Source organism: Dendrobates tinctorius, unplaced genomic scaffold (assembly GCF_039654945.1).
Source record: "Dendrobates tinctorius isolate UK_male_01 unplaced genomic scaffold, ASM3965494v1 ptg000126l, whole genome shotgun sequence".
Classification (NCBI taxonomy): domain Eukaryota; kingdom Metazoa; phylum Chordata; class Amphibia; order Anura; family Dendrobatidae; genus Dendrobates; species Dendrobates tinctorius.
In genome coordinates, this window is record NW_027361794.1 from 20,624,486 (window position 1) to 20,650,386 (window position 25,901).

At 44.1% G+C, this 25,901-nt stretch overlaps 1 protein-coding gene across 1 annotated transcript in view; it reads right to left on the reverse strand.

Moving 5' to 3' along the window:
• The window catches only part of LOC141047167 (uncharacterized), a 549,720-nt gene that overhangs the window by 23,579 nt on the left and 500,240 nt on the right, over positions 1-25,901 (reverse strand). Inside the window, exons 7-8 of the mRNA XM_073542124.1 lie at positions 23,846-25,595; positions 7,511-7,562 (exon numbers count right to left, since the gene is read on the reverse strand). Coding sequence (XP_073398225.1) covers positions 7,511-7,562; positions 23,846-25,595 — 1,802 coding nt within the window. The remainder of the gene's footprint in view (positions 1-7,510; positions 7,563-23,845; positions 25,596-25,901) is intronic.

Consider the following 25,901-nt stretch of genomic DNA (forward strand, 5'->3'; position numbering starts at 1 on the left):
TCAATTCAACTTTTATATACGGATTATTAGAATAACTGGCAAGCTAACAGTAGTGAAGCGATGGCCGGGGGACCACAGCAATTCATGGAGACTACAGTACGCAAGATGAGGTGCAAACAACAAAGGGTTAATTTATTTACAGACAAGGAATGCAGTGTTAGGAAAGTGTAAACAGGGGTATGCAATGACATAAAACAATTTACAAAAGTGATATTCTCTAGCTGGGCCGTACAAATGGCACGGAGCACCAACTATTACAGATCAGTGTATTTTGCAAAAGGCAAAACAATACAATAAAGTACAGTATGCTGCTACTCTAACTGTAGCCTGACTGACCGCTGCTACTTCAGCTGCATGGATACCGTGCTCTGTCTATTGCAGCCTATCTTAAGCCCTAAACATGTGCGCACACGGGGTTAGCACTCACGGTAAAGTTGGTGTCTCAGTTCCTTCCTGGGGGCCCTCTGCAGTTCTCTGCAAGATGATGCGACGTCCTCCCTGGAAGCTCTGTGCAACGTGGTCTTGTCCTTGTGTGAAGATTCCAAGCCTGCTCCTAGAAATGGTGAATTCTCTCCTCTGAATTTCTTATTTGTATATCTTCATGGCTCCTCGCAGCAACACGGGAAAGACACCTTCGTTATCCCCAGAAGAGTATACAAAATTCACAAGTTCAGTCAGTTACAAGCTGCACGTTTTTCTCCTCACAGCACACCAGCTTCCTGCAGACTCCCAGTTCAGAACACTCACTGGAAAAACAGCCCCTCCCCTCTCCATAGCTGGAGGAGCAAACCAAAACCAGTCATTACAGGGAGAGCCAAATGTCCCATTGCTCTAGCCAAGGGGGTTCTGTCTCTGAAAATGGCAGTTTGCCTCTACTGTCCATAGCAATGCCACCCCCTTACAGTAGTTGTCATCGCAGCGATTTGAAAAATAATACACACAGATAAACCAAGATTACTATCCGGCCGGTGCCGTTAACTATATGGCCGTGATTTGGCCAACTCGGAGTCTTGGAACTATGTAGAGCTAACAACAAAATGTCACTTATCCTTCTATGACGTCCTGCAAAGTTCTTGTCCGAGAAATGTCCGTTCGATGTCGCAGCCGCTGGGCAAAGCTGACAAGGAGCTGACGCATGCTTCTGGTGTTCCTACGCCCAGGTGTAGATGGGGCACAGCAGTCCCCGGGGGATCCATTAGTGTATGGTCCCCTCAGGGAGGCGAGATGGCAGCGGCAGTAGGTGGCAGCGGGGAAACCTCAGCCACGGGCTGGAGTCAGGCAGTGGCGGCCGCGGGTGGCAGCGGGTAGGCCACAGCCGCGGGTGGGAGTCGGGCTGTGGCAGCCACGGGTGTCGGCGAGCAGGCCGCAGCCACGGGCTAGAGCCGGGCAGTGGCGGCCGCAGGTGGCGACGAGCAGGCCGCAGCCGCGGGCTGGAGTCGGGCAGTGGTGGCCGCGGGTCTCTGCATCTGGAGCGCGACCGCGGGTGTCCGGTCGCTGTCAGTCTGCTGTGTCTCTTGGAGGTGTCCTCTCCCTGGTCCCGGTGAGTCCCCGCCAAATCTCCCTGGCAGACTCTGGCTTCTCTCGGCTCTCTGGCGCCACCTAGGCTTCCTGCTCCTTCTCTCCCGCTCTGTCGAGTGCCCCCTGCTGGCGTCCTCTGTCCCTTTTATAGTCGCTCCGTCCCCATACTTTCTAGAACTGTCTCTGGTCTGTCCTCTAATAATGTTCCCCGGAAACAGATCCCCTGGGAACCTTGGTGACAGCCCTTTTGGTTCCGGCCCAGTTAAATAGCGGAAACTCACCCTCCTACAGCGACATCATGGAATGCAATGTTCCTGGCCGTCTTGAGGATCATCCTGGCCACTGGATAAACCATAGTGCCCCCATGGACGCAGATGACCTCGATCTTCCTTTTGGGCATTACTCATCTAGTGGGCGCAGCCCTCACTAGGGTCACCAAGCACACAGAGTCGACCAGACCTAACATATCCTCCTCGTTCATCCACAATGCACACCCAAATAGACTTGTCGGGTGGGTAGTTCATATAGCAGACTGGACACACAGTACACTTGCCCCTGGCAACAGTTCATCTGCACCACCCTTTTAACTTGAAGATGCTCCGCCCCATTTGGGTAACTACCATTCCCCGGAACGCTGCCCCCTTTTGGGCAACATCTTCCTTTTTGGACACCGCCCCCTTTTGGGACTCCCCTTTTTTGGCAACCATCCCTGTTTGGGTCACTGCCCCCTTTTGGAACACCACCCCTTTTAGAGACACCACTCCCTCTCTGGGGTGCACCCCGTGGACTCCCCCACAGCACTCTCAGGCCCCAGTTTGCACAGGAGACCAAAATGTCTCTGGGCTTGCACTAGCCCTTTAAGAGTTTGTACGACCTGGACTACTAACGTCCTTATAACACCTCACCAGGTCCTGCTGGCACTGCCATAGCTCCTGCTGCAGCCATAAACTGCTGGCACCTCTGGCTGCCAATCAACAGTCGCTGCTGCTTCAACTGCAGCTCCTGCTGCTGCAGAACCTCTTGCTGCAATGGCTGAAACTGCAGCTCCTGCAGAACCTCTTGCTGCAACTGCAACTCCTCTCTGCAATGCTCCGCAAGGCTCTGCACCGGAGACTTCGTGGACCCGCCGATCCACAGCAAATCTTGGTAACCCCGCCGAGTTACTGCTAGAAGCTTGTAGTCTTCGTGGACCCGCCGATCCACAACAACCACCTCCACACCTGCTTCGTGGACCATTGCCCGCAGTCTAGCACCATATGTAAGACAGCGCTTACTGCATGTGTTGGGGAACACTCTCTTGGCAACCAGATGAAGGCACACAGGCACGTTTTTCTCACAAAAACATTCTATTTGGTTTATTCAGACATCATAAACCACTTCAGGCCATGTTATATATCACAGGCCTAACACATAATCCATAACACTTCTTAGTACATGCAAAAACACCCAACAACAAGACTTCACACAAGGCATATCTTATTAGACATAATCTTTATTGAAAAATACATAAAACATTAAAAACACGGCAGGTACCAAAAAGTACAGGAACAAAAGGTGGCTAACCCAGGAAGCAACCAAAACAAAAATATATATAGTCCAAAGGTATTTATATGTATATATTGTAAGGTAGTGCTTGTTATTCATGTTGGGGACACTCACTGGGCAGCCAAATAACCAGGTCCGGCACGGGTTTTTCATATAACATCAACAGTCCAAGCGGTTTATTAATGAGCATAAACCATACACTGCAACAGGCTTAAGTTCAGCAACAGGAAGTTCATGATAGAGCTCCGCTCTGTTAACCCTGTGGTCACACAGGCTGTGCTATGTCCGATATGCAGGTTTTCGCCTAAAACACAGCTCACCCTGTCCGGGTTACCTTCTTAGTTGCTTTCTCATTCAGGACGTCCATTCCTTCCTGGGGACTGTCCCACACAAACAGGCCAATATACACATGCCTCACCAGGTCCGTGGCCTCAGCATGTGCTGTTCAGGATGGCAGCAGACCCACTAGCATGTCGACCTGCCGGGACCTTCCACACGTGCTCCAATCAGATCCAGGCACTCTCCCATGTGACCTACCCTGGTCACCTTATGTGGTCCTTAGCCACGCCCACCGCATCACATGACCTCATTGCAGGCCCTTCACAACCACACACTTAGGCTTTCTATTGCCGTTTTTACACAGACACCTCTGGGTGGGTTTGTAGGTGACTGGTCCCACCCGTCTCACCAGCCACCTGAAGGCTTCCCTGACACTTTGTAACAAAACCTCAGCAGTACCTCTGCTGATCAACACATGATCAAGCCTTCATCCCAAGTCCACCCACCTTGGGATACATAACGGTCATTTACCATCCTATACCCATTTCCACAATGGATATGCCTGTATGCCCATCCTGGGACACTCACACAGCGCTTCCCTAGCGGACACCGTGGTCACTGCACCACAATACATATATATATATATCAAGCAAAAATTGGTTCTATGTAACTATGCACATGTAAGAAAGCATTAACAATAAAAGTGGTATATACAAAAAATCATGTAAATACGAATTTCACCTGTTATTTACACCACAAAGCACATTATAAGAATAATTGCACAAGTTGCTGAAGTAAAGTATGCAAAAGTACATGTATGAAAATGTGCCCCTAGTTGCAAACAACAGATGAAAAAATAGCACGTGAAGAGATCACATACTAGCGCCTGAGAGCAAAAGAGTATATATCACTCATAGTAATATACAATACATACATATAAAAAGGCATAGTTACCTAAAAGAACACTCCTGGGGAACCCACCACATCCGACGTGCATTTCGCACTGAAATGCTTCGACCCCTGCGACATCTGGGAAATCTGTAGGATCAGCTTCTTGATGGAGACAGAGGAAACACCACTAGCATCCCGTGTATCCAGAGCGGGGGTGCCCCGAGGGAGAGAAAGTTTTGTTCTGGGGAGTAAGGAGGCTAGGTATAAGTGCCCCACAAGATAAAAAGTGCATTAAGACTGGAGACTTTCATATAAAGGCCAAAATCAGAAAGGAAAAGGGAAAAGTTCATTCACACAATTCCCTGGTTTGGACTTTATTATTGTGTCAAGAGAGACATCTAGTGGCCTCTCAGGGATCTCCAGTCAACAACCACTCCCAAAGTAAAACAAAAGGTTGTATTTGACTGTATACCTAAATGTAAAAATCTTTCTTCCTCACCCCACGAATTGGGTAGCATGCCTGGTGTCATGATTTCTACTTTACAAGGTTGAACTTGAACGCCTTATAGTGGTCAAACTTGGCAACAAAGCCTCAGGGGCAACCTCCAGATCTAATACTGCTCATTCCCAAATAGGTATGAACAAATTCTAAACTGCTAAACTGTTCCTTAGTTGGAAAAATCACGTTTGTTCAGGGAGACAAGGCCTCCCGACTTATGATGTCACTCAATAAAACAAGACAAGCCAAAATTTACATTCATTCATTAAAGACCGCCAATGGTCAAAGCACAACAGACCCTAACCTGATCTCGTCAGAATTCTTAAAATACTACACAAGCGTTTATGATCTACATCCAAATGAGTCGGGACCAGATAAAAAAAAGAAACGCCTAGAAATACAATCATTTCTGGCTAGACTTAAACTACCTCAACTCTCAGTAGAACATCATAAGAATCTTTCTGTCATGGTCTGCCTGGAATTTCTGTTACGGTCCTTCTAGGGTTAATCCTATGTGGCCTCTCTTTGGTTTGGGGAGGGCTATAAGTAACTGTACTGGTGCTATGCTCCTTGTCAGTGATACGTCCGTTCCTGGCTGAGTAGCTGACCCTTGAATACCTGTGTATATTGCCTGCTTCTGTACGATTGCTCTGTGTATGACCCGGTCTGTTTCCCATTTGATATTCGTCTGCTGATTCTGTACTCTCTGTGTTACTCTTGGTTCTACCCCGGCTACGTCCCTGACTTCCCATCCGCCTGTTCCCCTGGTACTGCATTGCTCTCTCTGGCTTCTGACTCCCGGCTTGCTTCTTACCACTCTATTTGTTTTACCCGCTTGTTACTGGGCTGCCCTCTGGTTTGACGATTCTCCCAGCTCTGCTGGGTCCCTCTATCACTGCTAGGAGTTTGGGACCTAGCACCGCCCCCAGTCACTCCCTCAGTGGTCACGTGTTGCAGGTCCTGTTCCTTCTGCAGCACATTTTCAGCCATGTTCACATTCCACTGCAGGAGTCCTCGGGTTTCCCCAGCACGTCTTTGGACACATATACAGTCTCTGGTGGTGAGTCTGATACGGTGTCCATCACACTTTCTAAACCGTTCACCCTGAACGAGGTCCATTCCACCCTCGCAAATAACTCTAAGGGAAAAGCTCCCGGGCCTGACAGCCTCCCCATTGTATATTAAAAGTCTTTTTCTGAGATTCTTTAACCACATTTTCTTAAAATGTGTAATGAGGTTCTCCAGGGAAATCCTTTCCCTCCTCAATCTTTGGAAGCCCACATCTCTCTTATACATAAGGAAGGCAAGAATCCAGAATATTCTTGCAAAACGCATTGTGGAACTTTTACCCAAATTGATATCACCCGATTAGACCGGCTTCATTAAGGGAAGAGAGAGTAAGGAGAATGCCTAGTGAATCCTACACTTGATACAATATTCCATCCACTATAAACGCCCATTGTTGCTCCTAGGCACCGATGCAGAGAAAGCATTTGAAAGGGTGGACTGGACTTTTCTGCAAGAAACCCTTAACTGTTTTAATTTCCCTCCCCTAGTGACAGCAGCCATATTCCAGATGTATTCCCATCCCTCGGCTAGAATTAACCTCAATAATGCTTTAACTGAGCCTTTTGTTATACGTAATGGCACAAGGCAGGCTGCCCTCTTTAGCCATTGTTATTCATAATGGTGATGGAGCCCCTAATTAAGTACATTAATGAATGTAAGGAAATAATAGGCGTAAATATACAAAACATGCACCATAAAACTATGGCCTTCGCTGATGACCTACTGGTTACAATGATACATCCTCATAAGTATATTCTGGCCCTTATGCAAATCTTGGAGAAATATGGCTCGATGTCCAATTTCAAAATAAATTTGTCCAAATCTGAGGCCTTAGGAATAAACATACCTGCCTTTACCTTAGATCGCCATAAATCTCAGTTTCTTTTTCAGTAGCCAAGCAAATATATAACATATCTAGGCATTATGAATAGCCCATCACATAAGGACTTACTCAACCTAAACTATTAACCACTCCTCTCTTTAGTCGTAGATCAAACTAAAAAATGGAGGGCCCCATATCTTTCCTGGATGGGTAGGAAAAACCTAATTGAAAGTATTCTCCTGCCCAAACTCATCAATGTATTCATCTTTCTTAACTCAAATTAACTCCTCCTTCTTTAACTATATCTGGAACAAGCACCGCCCAAGGCTCAACTCATACACTCTCACTCCCCAAGAGGCAGGGAGGCATGGGAGCTCCTAAAATTAATAATTACTATCAGGCAGCCGTAATCTCAAGAACTGTTGAACAGGTCAAGAAACCAAAGGACAAACCTTGGCTCTCCATAGAAGAGCATATGTCTCCCATACAGTTGCGTTCCATTAATCTTGCCCCTACTCCGGCATATAAGATTGTGCTCCATAATCTCCTTACTCGCATAGCGGTTAATTGCTGGAAATCTGTAGCACCTTACCTTTCTCCAACCCCTCTCCATTATCCCGAATATCAGATATTACAGCACCTAATTCGGAGAAATCTGTGACCACTGCTTCATCACAACTAATAGGCCATTTATATAATGAAGGCACTTTCATATCTTTCCAAGAGTTAAAGGATTTCCCTACAATGTCCAACTGCACCTTCATTAACTACGAGTCTTTAAAGAGGTCAATCCGCCAACTCATGTCCAAGGGAGACTTTGCAAGACCGCTCACCACTTATGAAGCTTTAAGCTCACAGGTTAAAACCCCAAAAATGGTGATCTCTACCATGTAGAATACACTGCTTTCAAGAGACGCCTCTTCAAAAAGGGCGTACTTGCTGAAAGGGGAAAAGGACTTAGGCCACCCTTTTACTGAATCCCAAATTCAACATATACTGTATACAAATTCTCACATGGTCCCTCACAATGTGTTAAATAAATACTCAGTGGTACACCACACCTCTCCAAACACACAAATGGTTTCCTACTACCTCAGATATATAGAGAAAACCAAAAACAAAAAACAAATATCCTAAAATAAAAAATAAATTGCAAAAATTGCATGAAGGTAGTAATAATAATAATAAGGGTATTTAGTAAACATAATTTTGATCAAAAGAATGTACAAGCCATCCCGCCACGTCAAGGCAACCCTTGTGGGACAGTCCTTGTGTAAAGGTCATGTGTTCATATGCAATTACATTTTGCATGCACATTAATTTACTTTTTCTGCCCAGTTTCTCATTTAGTTCAATGTGCATTCAGTGCATATAAGGGTGTGACCGCCCTGTTTCTGAGTTGGAAAATCCATCCTGTCTGGCCTAAGCTTTTACAGGTGGTTCAGTCCCTCAGTCCTTGCTCACATTTACATCACTTGACAAGTGGAAAGGTTTTAAATACTAGACTTAGGACTGTCCCACAAGGGTTGCCGTGACGTGGCGGGATGGCTTGTACATTCCTTTGATCAAAATTATGTTTACTAAATGCCCTTATTATTATTACTACCTTCATGCAATTTTTGCAATTTATTTTTTTATTTTAGGATATTTGTTTTTTTGCTTTTGGTTTTCTCTGTGTAAAGGTCATGTGTTTATATGCATTTACATTTTGCATACACATTAGTTTACTTTTTCAGCTCAGACCTAGTTTCTCTTCTACCTCAGATATATGTTGAAGATGCGAAAGAGATAGTGGTCAAAACTTCCTTCATCCTAGCAGTGGGCAAACTTCTTATACCTCCATTATGGCTAATATCCCAAGTAAAAAGAAACTGATTCTTAAAATTGATCAACTATACTGTACTGAAGAGCTTGCAACTCTCACAACACAAAACCTTCACCTCTTTTGGCAAGTCTGGGGTCCTTGGACATCTTATAGGAATTCAACTAAATTTATATCCTTAGCTACCGGAGACTTCTCTCATAGATAAAAGTTTTCTCAGCACTAGCATAGCATCTATACCCCCCCTTATAGCATCTATACCCCCCCTTCCCCTATATACCCCTCTATTCTTCCTTCCTTTATTCCCTCGTCCCACCCCTTTCGATTATAAACTTTATAGCCGCTTAGATTGGTCCAATTTTTCACACTAATATTTTCAATTAATCTGAATTTGCTAAAATCTGGAGTAAAAGATATAATGTTCTTTCAACGAGTATTCAATTAGAAACGTGAATCTCTCATTAAGGCTTTGTTGATGCTATGTCTAAGTAACTGTCAATTCTCTATATCCTACTATATTTTTGATTACAAGTTGTACCGTATGTTGCTTATTGCTAGTTGAATTGCCTGAGTTTTTAAGCTATTTTTTTTATTTCTGTCTGTTGATTCTTTAAAAATAAAACAAAACAGACCCTTTGCTCAGACAATCATATTTAAGTCACATGCTATCCATTTCCTTGTGATCCTCCTTAAGATGATTCTACTCCTTCATTGGAGTCCAGCTGTGTTTAATTAATTGGATATGACTTGATTTGTAAAGGCACACGCCTGTCTATATAAGACCTCACAGCGCACAGTGCATGTCAGACCAAATGAGAATCATGAGGTCAAAGGAACTGGCCAAGGAGCTCAGAGACAGAATTGTGGCAAGGCACAGATCTGGCCAAGGTTACAAAAGAATTTCTGCAATACTCAAGGTTCCTACGAGCACAGTGGCCTCCATAATCCTTAAATGGAAGAAGTTTGGGACCACCAGAAGTCTTCCTATCTTCCTAGACTTGGTCGTCCAACCAAACTGAGCAATTGTGGGAGAAGAGCCTTTGGTGAGAGAGGTAAAGAAGAACCCCAAGATCACTGTGGCTGAGCTCCACAGATGCAGTAGGGAGATGGGAGAAAGTTCCACAAAGTCAACTATCACTGCAGCCCCCCACCTGTCGGGCCTTTATGGCAAAGTGGCCCGACGGTAGCCTCTCCTCAGTGCAAGACATATGAAAACCCGCATGGACTTTGCTAAAAAACATATGAAGGACACCCAGACCATGAGAAATAAGATTCTCTGGTCTGATGAGATGAAGATAGACCTTTTTGGTGATAATTCAAAGCGGTATGTGTGGAGAAAAGCAGGCACTGCTCATCACCTGCCCAATACAATCCCAACAATGAAACATGCTCTGGGGGTATTTTTCAGCTGCAGAGACAGGACAACTGGTTGCAATTGAAGGAATCATGAATGCGGCCAAGTACAGAGATATCCTGGATGAAAACCTCTTCCAGAGTGCTCTGGACCTCAGACTTCCATCAAGACAAATGACCCTAAGTACACAGCTAATATAACAAAGGAGTGGCTTCAGATCAACTCTGTGACCATTCTTGACTGGCCCAGACAGAGTCCTGACCTAAACCCAATTGAGCATGACTGGAGAGACCTGAAAATGGATGTCCACCAACATACCCCATCCAACCTGATGGAACTGGAGAGGATCTGCAAGGAAGAATGGCAGAGGATCCTCAAATCCAGGTGTGAAAAACTTGTTGCATCATTCCCAAGAAGACTCATGTACTAGCTCAAAAGGGTGCTTCTACTCAATACTGAGCAAAGGGTCTGAACACTTATGACCATGTGATATTTCAGTTTCTATTTTAATAAATTTGCAAAAATTTCTACATTTCTGTATTTTTTAAGTGAAGATGGGGTGCAGTGTGTACATTAATGAGAAAAAATTTTTGAATTTACCAAATGGCTGCAGTGAAACAAAGAGTGAAAAATTTAAGGTGGTCTGAATACTTTCCGTACCCACTGTAGCCTTTACTGGCTATTAAAATGGGGGCCCCTAAAAAACATTATGTAGGGTCCCCCTATAATTAATAACCAGCAATGGCTATGCAGACAGCTGCTGGCTGACATTGATAGTCTAGGAAGGGGCCATGGATACTGTCCCCTCCCTCAGCGTTCAGCCACCCCAGAAAAGGCACATCTCTATGATAATTATAATAATAATTTTATTTCTATAGCACCAACATATTCCGCAGCACTTTACACTTTAGAGGGTACTTGTACAGACAATAGACATTACAGCATAACAATAAACACCTAGATCAAAACAGATACCAAGAGGAATGAGGGCCCTGCTCGCAAGCTTACAATGTATGAGGAAGACGGTGAGACATGAAAGGTGGATAGTAACAATTGCATTCGTTGTTCAAACCAGCCATAGTGTAAGAATCGGGTGTTCATGTAATGCTGCATAAACTAGTTATCAGCCAAAGTATGTAACAATACAGACACAGAGGGATATTAAATGCATAAAGCATGTGAGAACATGATACCAGGAACCTAGTTATAGTAAAAAATTTGAATGGGCAGCACGGGGATAGTTAGGTTAATGCGTTGAGACTGTAGGCCAGTCTGAACAAATACATTTTTAGGGCACGCTTAAAACTGTGGGGACTGGGGATTAATCGCATTAACCTGGGTAGTGCATTCCAAAGAATTGGTGCAGTACGTGAAAAGTCTTGGAGACGAGTGTGGGAGGTTCTTATTAAGGTTGATAACCTCAGGTGATTAACAGAATGGACGGCACAGGTAGGGTGGTAGACTGAGACGAGGGAAGAGATGTAGGGTGATGCTGAGCCATGGAGTGCTTTGTGGGTGAGGGTGATAAGTTTGTACTGGATTTTGGAGTGGATGGGTAACCATTGTAATGACTGGCACAAGGTACAGGCATCGGAGTAACGATTGGTGAGGAATATGATCCTGGCTGCAGCATTCAAGACAGATTGGAGAGGGGAGAGTTTGGTAAGAGGGAGACCGATTAGTAGAGAGCTACAATAGTCCAGACGAGAATGAGTAAGAGAAACAGTAAGAGTTTTTGCAGAGTTGAAAGTAAGAAAGGGTCGAATTCTAGAAATGTTTTTGAGGCGCAGATAAGATCGAGCCAGTGATTGGATGTGGGGGTGAATGAAAGCTCGGAATCAAGTATGACCCCAAGACAGCGGGCATGTTGCTGGGGAGTAATAGTGGAACCACATATGGAAATGGCAATGTCGGGCATAGGTAGGTTAGTAGAGGGAGGAAACACAAGGAGTTCACTTTTTGACAGGTTCAGTTTCAGATAGAGGGAGGACATGATGTTGGAGACAGCGGTAAGATAACCACAGGTATTTTCTAAAAAGGCAGGCGTGATATCAGGGGAAGAAGTGTATAACTGGGTGTCCTCAGCATAGAGATGGTACTGGAAACCAAATCTACTGATTGTTTGTCCAATAGGAGCAGTATACAGAGAGAAGAGGAGGGGGCCTAGAGCCAATCCTTGAGGAACCTCAACCGTAAGGGGAAGCTGAGAGAAGGAGGAGCCAGCAAAAGATACAGTGAAGGAGCGGTCAGAGGGATAGGAAGAGAACCAGTAGAGAACGGTGTCCTTGAGTCCGATAGAGCGGAGCATAGTGAGGAGGAGCTGATGATCCACAGTGTCGAATGTTGCAGAGAGATCCAAAAGAATTAGCATGGAGTAGTGACCATTAGACCATTAGATTTTGCTGTTAGTAGATCATTACAGACTTTAGTGTGGGCAGTTTCAGTAGAGTTTAAAGAGCAGAAACCGGATTGTAGAGATTCGAGAAGAGAGTTATCTGAGAGATAGCGGATAAGACTGGAGTGGACCAGGCGTTCCAGGAGTTTAGAGATGAAGGGGAGGTTAAAGACAGGTCTATTGTTAGCAGCACAGTTTTGGTTGAGGGATGGCTTTTTAAGTAATGGATGTATGTTGGCATGCTTAAATGAGGGAAAGATACCAGAAGAGAGTGAGAGGTTGAATATTTTTGTTAGGTGAGTGGTGACAGAAGGGGAAAGAGACTGGAAGAGATGTGACAGAATGGGGTCACTGATGCAAGTGGTAGGGCGAGAAGATGCAAGGAACCTGATTACATGGTATGAGGAGATTGGGAGATATTTTCCTGTCGGATATGGTCAATTTTTTTTCTTTGAAATAATTGGCCAGATTGTCAGCGCAGAGAACTGTGGTTAGGGCCTGCACTCTTGGGTTGAGTAGGGAATGAAAAATGTCAAAGAGACATTTAGGGTTATTGGATAGTGAGGTGATGAGGGTGTTGAAATAGGTTTGTTTGGAGAGGTGAAGGGCAGTGTCGTATGTTTTAAGCATAAACTTATAATGGAAACTCTTTGGGTAGATTGGATTCACAGATGACACATCGGGGGAAGAGGTGAGGTCATAAGTATGGTTTAATGAACAATATTAAAGGAGTCTGTGCCTTTCTTTCAATTAAAGGACTTTTTTTCTGGGTGTCTGTGTTTTTATACAATGTGACTATGGGGTTATTAATGGGGGCGTCTTATTGACTCCTCTCCATTACTAAGCTCGGGGCTTGATGACAATACAAAGGTGACATCAATCCCACAAATATGAACCCCACTTGCCACAGCTACAGGGCAAGTGGGAAGAGGCGGGCGGCAAAGCGCCAAAATTGGCGCATCTAATAGATGTGCCTTTTCTGGGCAGCTGCTGGGTGCTATTTTTAGGCTCGGGGGGGGGGGGGGTAATATCCATTGCTCCTTACCAGCCTGAGAATACCAGCACCCAGGCTGGTTGTCAAAAGTGGGGGGACCCCACGCTGTATTTTTAAAATTATTTAAATAATTAAAAATACAGCATGCACACCCCTCTATTCTTGATAACCAACCTTGCTGAAGCTGACAGCTGAGGGTTGCAGTCTCCAGCTGTGAGTTTTGCCTGGCTGGTTATCAAAAATACAGGGGGAACCCATGCAGTTTTTTTTTTTAGTTATTCATTTATAGCGCAGGAGAGGCTGATGGAATACTCCCATCTGCCACTCCTGCTCTCACTATTATTAGCGGCAGTAGGTGTGAGTTGATGGGAGCTGTAGTCCTATCAGCTGACACCTGTGACCGGAGGTAAACTTTATACCTCCGATCACAGCTGAGCACTCACGCTGTCTTCTGACAGCGTTGAGAACCGAGGCTCTCTGACCGGCGGGGATGATTTTTCCGCCGATCAGCAGTGCTATGCCGGTGTTTCCCATACTGTCACACAGCATGGGAAACACCGGCTTTTGTGCTCTGTATGTTCGGCTATATTCGGCCATTAATTCGGCAAATATTGCAAATTTGGCAATCGTGAGCTGAACCAAACATTGAAATATTCGCCCATCTCTAGTAACAGGAGAAATTGCTCCATATAATTTGTTGTGCAATTTCTCCTGAGTGCTCAGATACCCAATATGTGGGGGAAATTTACTGTTTGGGCGCATGGCAGGGTTTGGAAGGGAAGGAGCACTATTTGACTTAATGAATGTAAAATTTGCGGATTCCATGTCGCATTTGGAGAGCCCCTGAGGTGCCTATACAGTGGAACACCACACAAATAACACCATTTTGGAAACTAAACCCCATAGGGAAATTATCTTGATGTGTATTGAACACCTTGAGCCCTCAGGTGCTTTACAGAAGTTTATATTGTTAAGCCATTGTTACCCCATCAACTTTATTAATTTTGTTGCCCTCCTTTGTACTCACTCTAGTTCCAATATATCCTTCCTGAGCATGTCGCATTTGCAGAGCCCCTGATGTGCATAAGCAGTGAAAATCCCTCACAAGTGACACCATTTTGGAAACTAGACCCCTCAGGGAACTGATCTAGATGTGTGGTGAGCACATTGAACCCTCGTGCTTTACAGAAGTTTATATACGGTAGTTGAGCCTTAAAATTAAAAAAATAAAATTTTCCCCACAAATATTTTTTATAGCACAAAATATTGCATTTTCTTAAGGGTAACAGGAGAAACTGCTCAATGCAATTTGTTGTGTAACTCCTCCTTAGTGTGCAGATACCCAAAATATGGAAGAAAACCACTGTTTGGGCGCACAGTAGGGCTTAGAAGGAAGGGAGCGCCATTTCACTTTTGAATGCAATATTTGATGGAATAATTAGCAGACACCATGTTGCGTTTGAAGAGCCCCTGATGTGCCTAAACAGTGGAAACGCCCCACAAATGACACCATTTTGGAAACTAGACCCCTTTGGGACCTTATCTAGATGTATATTGAGCACCTTGAACCCTCAGGTGCTTCACAGAAATTTATAATGTTAAACCGTGAAAAAAAAAAAAATCACATTTTTCCCACAAAAATCTATTTTAGCTACAGATTTTGTATTTTCACAAGGGTAAAAGGAGAAAATGGACCCCAAAGTTTGTTGTGCAATTTCCCCTGACTTCATTGTTGAAAACTACTTTTGAAGGCACAGTGCAAAGCTGAGAGGGGAAGTAGCGCCATATTACAATTCATCTAGGGGTGCAGTGATTATATTGACACCACAGGTGTATCACAGACATTTATACAACTGGTCAGTGAAGAAAAAATAATTTATATTTTTACCTCCAAGAATTGGGTAAAAATGGCACCAGAATTTGTCCCACAATTTCTGCACAATGTAGAAACACCCGATATGTGGATGTACAGTACTACTTTGCCATACGGAGTGACTGTGGGAATAGAGTGCCATTTGCCTCCTGGAGCGCAGATTTTTCTAGACTAGTTTGTGGATTCCCCATAAAGAGCCCCTAAGTGCTATAAAAGAAGAATCCCCCCTCAAGTGACCCCATTTTGGAAATTATACACCTTTGGGAATTTATTTAGATGATGATTGTGAGGAGTCAGCTTTAGCTGTGTCAACTTTTCTTTAGAGTGGACCCTCTGGGTCGTGGCACCCACCCACCGAGGGCGAGCTGACCTTGTGAGGAACCACCCCCTATACAGGGAGTGTCAGGAGCAAGACCAAGGGGGTGAGCCACCACGACTGCTGGAACCAGACGGCCGGCTCAAGGAAGACACAATGTAAATGTCTGACAACCAGGGACGTGCAGGAAACAAGACAAGATGTAAGTTCAAGATATCTTCATTAAGGAAAACTTCAGGGTAACATCAGGTACAGGACGTGAAAACACAGGGAAAACACAGCAAGGTGCGTGCGGGGGCACGCCAAGGTCCATGGCATGATACGTGCTAGATGGCACGCCTGGGTACAGGCAAAGGCACAATGAGGTCGGACTCCGGACAGCAGGCAACGATCAACAAGGTCATCAGGTTCTGGAGCTCTGATGGCGATCGGCAGGATCCGGGCATCCGGTAAGCAAACCAGGGTTCAGGCAAGGAGGCACAACAGTGTTCAAGACATGGTGCGTGTTAGGGACATGCCAGGGTCCAAGGCAAGGTGCAAGGCAGGGTTCAACACACTAGGCATGGTGCGTGTATAGGAGTCACGCCAGGGTTCAAGGCAAAGTTCAAGGCAGGGTGTGTGTGTAGGGGACACGCCAGGGTTCAAAGCACAAGACAGGGTGCGTGTGTAGGGACATGCCAGGGTTCAAGGTCCAAGGTTCTCGACGCGCTAAGGAAGCCGCCAGGATTCAAGATTCAAGGTCCTGCGCATGCTAGGGCACACCAGGGGCACGGTACAAAGAATGGTCCTGGCCGTGCTAGGGGGCACGCCAGGGTACAAGGTTAGCAGCGGGTCCCACACGTGCTAGAGAACACGTTGGGCTTTGAAGGTCAGGACTGGTGTCCTGTGCGTACAGAGGGGCACGCCAAGGTGAGGGTTCAAGGCAAAGAGCAAAGCACAGAGCAAGGTATTAGCAAGACAAGGATACAAGACAGGTCATAGAACTCAGCACATGACAGAGAGACTAGGTAGAGGACAGAGCAAGGATAGCAAAAGACTTGTGCAAGAGTAGCACGAAAACGCACAGTGCGAGAAACAGCGTGAGAGCAAGGGAGCACGGAAACCACGACTGGGGCACCAGCAGGCGGTACCGGCTGGAGGCCCAGGCAGGCGGGCACGGCTAGAAGCGGCACGACTGAGGCACAGACAGGCGGAAACCACAATAGCACTGGACAGCGAGCACAGCAGAGGCACACAGGCGGGCACGACTAGAGGCGGCATGGCTGAGGCACAACGGGTGGGCACGGGGTGACCAGGCACGTGCATGAGGGCACGCAGCCACAAGGCAGGGCTAGGCAAAGGTACAGGACAGAGACGCGTGCGAGACAGCACGGCAAAGCCTGGTACGAGAGGTGCAAGGGCGCACGAAAAACGGAGGCAAGACACAGAGTTCAAGACAAGGTCCTGCGCGTGCAGAGGGCACGCCAGGGTCAGGGTTCAGGACAGAGAGCGGAACTAGCAGCGGAGCGTAGAACAGAGACGGGTCAAGGCAGAGCCTTGAGACTAGTCCGGGACAGACATAGAACTAGCAGCGGAGCGTAGGCCGAAGCCCAGAGCCGGGTCAAGGCAGAGACTTGAGACTAGTCAGGGAGTGTGCTAGAGAGCACCATAGGCCAGAGTCTAACAGCGGAGCGTAGGCCGAAGCCCAGAGCCGGGTCAAGGCAGAGTCTTGAGACTTGACACGGAACATAGGACAAACAACAAGGCAAGGAAGAGCTTGGCAAGACATAGCGAAACAGGCTAAGGCAGAGAACAGAGGAAGTACTACAAGGCAAAGCATAGCAAGGACAAACATGGCACGAAAGACAACACAAGACATGGCACGAGACAAGAGACAGAGTACAAGCACAGAGCGTGTGCAGAGACGCACTACAGAGCAGAGTGCAGGGGCACAGAATACAGGGAGCGACCGAGCAGACCAAGCAGCCATGCAGAGAAGCAACACGATACTCAGGCCCCGACCATAGGAAGGGGCGGTCTGATATAGCACCATAGCACCTGGACTTCCGGGTCAGAATCAGGGAAGGACTTCCGATTCAGTTCCTCCAGGATCATAGAGAGCGTTGCTAGATCAGACTGGGCTGAACCATAGAGGTCACATGATCAGGGGTCCAGGAATACATAGAGGATTGCAGAATCAGACAGTGCTGGAACATAGGAAAGGTCACATAATCAGGGGCTTCCAGGAATACAGAGGATTGCAGAATCAGAGCAGAGAAGAATGGTTACCTAGCAACGGCGTACAGCCATGAGGTAAGGTGCGCGTGCACACTGCTCCAGGCATCATGTGGCATAACAGTCATGAGGTGTGTGTGCACACTGCTCCAGGGATCCTGCGGCACAAGTCATGAGCTGTACACACAGGCGAGACCCGCGGGGCGCCCGCAGGGACCAGGACCTGGGGACAATGAGGCATGACAATGGGGATCATGCAGCGCAAGCAGCATGGCTGGCATGACAACGATTTTGACTCCATTGGCGGTTTCCAGAAACAAGCAGCAGTGGATGTTCCTGAGTGAAAATTGCAAAATGCAGTTGTAGTGACCAGTACATTGTAATGACCAGTACATTATGCCCAGCTCATGCTTCTGGAGACACGCATCTGTAAATTAAGCGGGCTCTCATCACTAAATGCCAAACATGTAGGCGCTAAATGTTGTTTAGGCACACTGGGGCTCAGAAGGGAGGGGCATTTGGATTTGGGAGTAGAGAATTTGCTGATTTTATTTTGGTGGGTGAGGAGCTATTTCACTTTTCCAGAGCCTTTTTGCTCTCAGCAATATGGAAGCCCCTTATATTTCCGTTAACAGATGATGGACCTGAGTGGAGACTTGCTTTTTGTGTGGATTGAGTGGAAGCTTTTATTGGGGACATTTTACATAATGTTTGGGATCACAGTTATCTGGCGCTCTATGCTGACCACTTACTTTGGGGTTTCCATCTAAATCTTTAAGTGCACAAAACTGTGGCCGACGGCACTTTTCTGCAATCCTAAAAAGATAGACACCGGCGCATCACAGGTCAGATGGCTCCCACAGTGCCTCCATCTGCCTCATGATAGGCAATCTTCAGCCAGAGGTTCTGTCAGAATCACGTATTTCAGAGATTTACACGGAAACCCCGGTGTAAGCGCTCAGCGCAAAGCGCAGGATAAATGTGCACCAAGCCTTACTGCGACCTTTGGAAGGCAGAATGAAAAAAACAACAGCATGAGAAGAACTGGTTTTATTTATTTTTATGCCATTCCTTGTGCGGTGTAAGTGATTAGGCGACTTTATTTGTCAGGTCGGTGCGATTACAGGGATACCAGATTTATATTGGGTTTTTATGTTTGGCAGCTGTCACACACTAAAAGACGCTTTTTATTGCGCCTCACCATATTCTGAGAGCTATAATTTTTCATATTTCAGCCGACACAGTCATGTGAGGTCTTGTTATCTGCAGGACGAGCTGACTTTTTATTGATACCATTTTCGGGCACATGACATTTTTTGATCGCTCTCTATTCCAATTTTTGGAAGCCAGAATGATCCAAAACCAGCAATTCAGGAATTGCTTTTTTTTTTTTTTTTTTTTATACCGTTCCGTGTGTGTTAAAATTGGTAAAGCAGTTTTATTCTTCGGGTCAGTACGATTACAGCGATACCTCATTTATATTTTTTTTCAAGTTTTGGCGCTTTTACGCTATAACTTTTATTTTTCTGTTGATGAAGTTGTATGGCGGCTTGTTTTTTTTGTGGGACAAGATGACGTTTTCAGTGGTACCATATTTATTATATCCGTCTTTTTGAATGCGTTTTATTGCACTTTTTGTTCGGCGGTATAATGATAAAGCATTGTTTTTTGCCTAGTTTTTTTTTTTTTAACGGTGTTCACTAAAGTGGTTAACTAGTGGGACAGTTTTATAGAACAGGTAGTTACGGACACGTCAATAACATATACGTGTACTATTGTTTTTTTTATTTACATAAATGTATTTATTGGAAAAATATTTTTTACTTTTTTTGTTAGAGATTTAAAAAGCGTGAGGCCACACGATCGTGGCACTGTACTAGTACTGCAGCTGGCACGAATGCACCTCCTCCAGATCAGTGCTAGTACGGCGCATGTCACAAAGGGGTTAAAAGAAAAAACAAAAATAACTATTCCTGAATTATTGGTTTTTGTTCATTCTGCCTCCCAAAAATCAGAATAGAAAGCAATAAAAAAAAAGTCATGTGCCCGAAAATGGTACCAATAAAAACGTCAGCTCGTCTCACAAAAAACAAGACCTCACATGACTGTCGGACAAAATATGGAAAAATTATAGCTTTCAAAATATGGTGATGCAAAAACTAGTTTTCGCAATAAAAAGTGTCTTTTAGTGTGTGACAGCAACCAAACATAAAAACCTTATATAAATCTGGTATCGCTGTAGTCGCACCGACCCGAAGAATAAAGTCGCCTAATCACTTATCCCGCACAAGGAATGGTGTAAAACTACAACTTACATGCTCAATTTAGGGTGCCAACCTCTGCGGCAAGAAATTTCCCTTTCTTGTTTAATTATAAGACTGTCTAATTTGTTTTTGCACAATTGGTCAATAACATACAGTGGGAGAAATAACTATTTGATACACTACCGATTTTGCAAATTTTCCCACCTACAAAGAAAGGCTGAAATATTTATCGTAGGTAACTGTGCGAGACAGAATCTTAAAAAAAAATCCAGAAAATCATTGTTTGATTTTTACATCATTAAGTTGCATTTGTTTTTTGCATGAAATAAGTATTTGATCACCAACCACCCGGGATGAATTCTGGTTGGTTCAGTGACCTGAAGAGAGCTGGAACCTCAGTCTCAAACAATACCATTAGTAACACACTAAACCGTCACGGGTTAAATTCATGTAGAGCATGCAAGGTCCCACTGCTCATGCCAGCACATGTTCAGGCCCGTTTGAAATACGCCAATGACCATCCGGATGATCCAGAGGAGGCATACGGGAAGGTCATGTAGTCAGATGTGTACTTCTGAAAAGAAGGACGCCGCTGAACAGAGGCCAGAAGGAGTCCAGGGTAACTCTGCTGCCTCACTATAGTGAATAGATCCCTAGGGGGTTTCATCTGAATCACGTCACTCAGAAAATTTAGATGGAAACCCCAAAGTAAGTGCTCAGCGTAGAGCGCTGGATAACTAATTCCAAACATTATGTAAAATGTTCCCAATAAAATCTTCAACTCAATCCACAAAAAAGCAAGTCTCCACTCAGGTCCTTCATCTGTTAACGGAAATATAGGGGGCTTCTACGTTACTGGTAGCACAAAGGTTCTGGAAAAGCCAAATGGCTCCTCACCTGCCAAAAGAATTTCAGCAAATTCTCTGCTCCCAAATCTAAATGCCCTCTCCCTTCTGAGCCTCACAGTGTACCTAGCCACATATAGCGTCCACATGTTTTTCATTTCTGAAGCAATGAGAGCCCACCTAACTTACGGGTGCATGTCTCCAGAAGCAAGGGCTGGGCATAATGTACTGGTCACTACAGCGTACGGGTCACTACAGCGTACGGGTCACTACAACAGCAGTTTGCAATTTTCACTTATCAATATTCATTGCTGCTTATTTCTGGAAAACACCCATGCAATCAAAATTGTCATCACTACACCTGTACATAAATCACCCAAGGGGTATAGTTTCCAAAATGGGTTCACTTGAAGAGGGATTCTGCTCTTCTAGCAATTAGGGGCTCTGTATATGGAGTCCACAAACTGTTCTAGGAAAATCTGCGCTCCAGGAGGCAAATAGCGCTCCGTCCCTCCCGAATCTTTCTGTATGGCAAAGCAGTAGTCTACAGCCACATAAGGGGTATTGCCACATTCAGTAGAAATTGTGGTACAAAGTATGGTGCCTTTGGTGCCTTTTTTACCCACTTCTTGTGTGAAAATTTAAACTCTGGGGCTAAAACAAAATATTGGTGTTAAAAATATACCTAACTTTTCGGATTATAAGACGCACCCAAAATTTTGAGGAGAAAAATAGGAAAAAAACTTTAAAAAAAAAAAAGGGTGCTGCCTCTTATAATCCATGCATCTTATTGCTTACCGGGGGTGGTGGCTGCAGTGAAGCGGGGTAATGTGCGGTACACCACTGCGGGTGTCCTGTGCTACTGCTGCGCTGTGTCCGATGCTGCCGCTGCTCTGTGTCTGGGCAGCAGCATCGGACACCCTCAGCGGCGTGCCAATTAGGTATATACCCATTATAAGACGCAACCCGATTTTCTCCCCAAATTTGGGGGAAAAGTGAGTCTTATAATCCAAAAAATACGGTAGTTATTTGCCTTCATTGCCCAATGGTATAAAATTCTGTGACACACCTGGGGTGTCAATGTGATCACTGCATCCCTAGATTAATTAATTGAGGTATGAAAATGGAGTCACTTATGGGGGTTTTTGCTGTTCTGCCACCTCATGGGCTCTCCCAGTGGGTCAGTGGGACATGGCACCCACAAACCATTACAGTAAAATCTGTCGCTCTTTGCCTTCAGAGCTTTGCACTGTGCCTGAAAAAATATTTCCAGATTACATGTAGGGTATTGGCACACTCAGGAAAAAATGGACATCAGTTTGTTGTAAAAAAAAAATCCTATTAGCCATTAAAAAAATTAAAAACTTGGGGCTAAAACAACATTTTAGTGGTAAAAATTGTAATTTAGTCTTTCTTCACCGCTCAGTGGTGTCAATATGATCACTGCATTACTAGATGAATTCATTGGGGAGTGTACTTTGTAAAATGAGTTCACATATGGGGGTTTCTGTTGTTCTGGCACCTCAGGGGCTCTGCAATGTGACATGATACCCTCAAACCATTCTAGCAAAATCTGAACTCAAATATGGTGCTTCTTTCCTACTGAGCTTTGCACTGTGCCTCAAAAGTAGTATTCCCCCACATATGGGGTATCAGCATATTCAGGAGACGATGCACAGCAAATGGTATGGTGCAATTTCTCCTGTTACCCTTATGAAAATGCCAAATTTGGGCCAAAATAAAATTTTTGTGGGGAAAATTTGCTTTTTTTATTTTTACGGCTCAACTTTATAAACTTCTGTGCAGCACCTGGAGAGTCAAGGTGCTCACCACACATCTAAATTCATTCCCTGAGGGGTCTAGTTTCCAAGATGTGGTAAATTGTGGGGGTTTCCCCTGTTTAGGCACATCAAGGGCGCTCCAAATGTGACATAATGTACGCTAATGATTCTAGGAAATTTTACATTCTAAAAGTCAAATGTCGCTCCTTCCCGTCCGAGCTCTGCCGTGCACCCAAACAGTAGTTTTCTCCCTCATATGGGGTATCGGCATACTCAGGAGAAATTGCACAACAAATTGTATGTTGCAATTTCTCCTTTTACCCTTATGAAAATACAATATTTTATGCTAAAAACATTTGTGCGGAAATTAGTTGTTTTTTTAAAATTTTTACAGATCAACGTTAAAAACTTCTGTGAAGCACCTGAGGGTTCAATATGCTCACCACACATCTAGATAATTTCCCTGAGGGGGTCTAGTTTCCAAAATGATGTCATTTGTGGGGGATTTTCACTGTTTAGGCACATCAGAGACTCTTCAAATGCGAAATGGCGTCCGCCAATTGTTCCAGAAAATTTTGCATTCTCAAAAGGTCAAATGGCGCTCCTTCCCTTCCGAGCTCTGCCATGCTCCCAAACAGTGGTTTTCTCCCTCATATGGGATATCAGAGTACTCAGGAGAAATTACACAACAAATTTTGGGGTCCATTTTTTTCCTGTTACCCTTGTCAAAATAAAAAAAATGGATCTTAAGTAAATTTTTGTGAAAAAAAGTTAAATGTTCATTTTTTTCCACATTCTCCACTTTCCAAAAATTCCTGTGAAGCACCTGAAGGGTTAATAAACTTTTTGAATGTGGTTTTGAGCACCTTGATGGGTGCAGTTTTTAGAATGGTGTCACTTTTGGTATTTTCCATCATATAGACTCTTCAAAGTGACTTCAAATGGTTTTGTCAATTTTGTTGCAAAAATGAGAAATCGCTGGTCAACTTTTACCCCTTATAACTTCATAACAAAAAAATGTTGGTTCCAAAATTGTGTAAGTTGACATGTGGGAAATGTTACTCATTAAGTATTTTGTGTGACATATGTCTGTGATTCAAGGGCATGAAAATTCAAAGTTGGAAACTTTTTGCCAAATTTCTGGGTTTTTTTTCACAAATAAATGCAAATCATATCAAAGATATTTTACAACTATCATGAACTATAATATCTCACGAAAAAACAGCCTCATAATCACCAGCATCCTAGGAAGCATTCCAGAGTTATTGCTTCATAAAGTGACAGTGGTCATAATTGTAAAAAATGGCCTGGTCAGGAACCACCTTGGGGGGGGGGGTAAAGGGAATTAAGAATATAAAAAAGACTTCTCCCCTGTGTGAATTCTTTGGTGTCTAACGAGATGTGATTTCCATAAAAAACATTTCCCACATTCTGAACATGAAAAAAGCTTCTCCCCAGTATGAGTTCTCTGGTGCTTAACCAAATCCGATTTCTGGATAAAACATTTCCCACATTCTGAACAGGAAAAAGGCTTCTCCACTTTGTGAGTTCTCTGGTGCTTAACCAAATCTGATTTCTGGATAAAGCATTTCCCACATTCTGAACAGGAGAAAGGCTTCTCTCCTGTGTGTCTTCTCTGGTGCTTAAGCAAAATTGATTTCTGGTTAAAACATTTCTCACATTCTGAACAGGAAAAAGGCTTCTCCCCTGTGTGAATTCTCTGGTGCTTAACCAAATCTGATTTCTGGTTAAAACATTTCTCACATTCTGAACAGGAAAAAGGTTTCTCTCGTGTGTGGGTTCTCTGGTGCATAACAAGACTCCATTTTTGGTTAAAACATTTTCCACATTCTGAACATGAAAAAGGCTTTTCCCCTGTGTGGGTTCTCTGGTGCTTAACCAAATCTGATGTCTGGTTAAAACATTTCCCACATTCAGAACATGAAAAAGGCTTCTCCCCTGTGTGTGTTCTCTGGTGTCCATCAAGATGCGCTTTCCAGATAAAACATTCCCCACATTCTGAACATGAAAAAGGCTTCTCCCCTGTGTGTGTTCTCTGGTGGCCATCAAGATGCGCTTTCCGGATAAAACATTTCCCACATTCTGAACATGAAAAAGGCTTCTCCCCTGTGTGGGTTCTCTGGTGCGTAACTAAATCTGATTTCTGGATAAAACATTTCAAACATTCTGAACAGGAAAAAGGCTTCTCCCCTGTGTGGGTTCTCTGGTGCATAACAAGAGTCCACTTTTGATTAAAACATTTTCCACATTCAGAACATGAAAAAGGCTTTTCCCCTGTGTGGGTTCTCTGGTGCTTAACCAAATCTGATGTCTGGTTAAAACATTTCCCACATTCAGAACATGAAAAAGGCTTCTCCCCTGTGTGTGTTCTCTGGTGGCCATCAAGATGCACTTTCCGGATAAAACATTCCCCACATTCTGAACATGAAAAAGGCTTCTCCCCTGTGTGTGTTCTCTGGTGGCCATCAAGATGCGCTTTCCGGATAAAACATTTCCCACATTCTGAACATGAAAAAGGCTTCTCCCCTGTGTGGGTTCTCTGGTGCGTAACTAAATCTGATTTCTGGATAAAACATTTCAAACATTCTGAACAGGAAAAAGGCTTCTCCCCTGTGTGGGTTCTCTGGTGCATAACAAGTGTCCACTTTTGATTAAAACATTTTCCACATTCAGAACATAAAAATGGCTTTTCCCCATTGTGAGTTCTCTTGTGACGAACAAAATATGATTTCTGGTTAAAACATCTCCCACACTTGGCACAAGGAAATCTTTTCTCTGCTGTGTGAATTTTTTGAGGTTTAAGAGCAGACTTTTCAAGGGGAAATTGGTTTCCATATTCTGAAGGTGAAAATGACTTCTTTGATTTAGGAGTAGTTTGTTTTTTAAAGCTTATTTTTTTACTTTGATTTTCCTTATTTGTCGGTAATGAATAAAAAGTTAGGACTTGTTTCAAAGGATCAGATGACAGATCTTTGCTGTGAAGGGATGATGGAGTAATGGCTTTCAATTTGATTGTATCCTGTGGGATCTCAAGATCATCTGATTTAAAAATTGAAGATGTCAGCTGTTCCTCTGATCTCCTGGTACAGTCATCTGCCAAGAATAAAACCAATTATTTTTAAATAAAATATCCTTGACTTTTATATTTTTGAATATTTCTACTACAAACTGTCGATAAAAATGTCAAGTGTTTTAAAAATATTAAATTATTCACCAAGATATTGACAGTTTACAGTCTAATACTAAAACTTCATAGCATGAATTAGTGGAGCATGGTGTTCAACTGTTTGCTCATTCTGTCTCCCAAATGTGTAATTAAAAGCTACCAAACATTGTTACAGTGCCTTGCGAAAGTATTCGGCCCCCTGGAACTTTTCAACCTTTCCCACATATCATGCT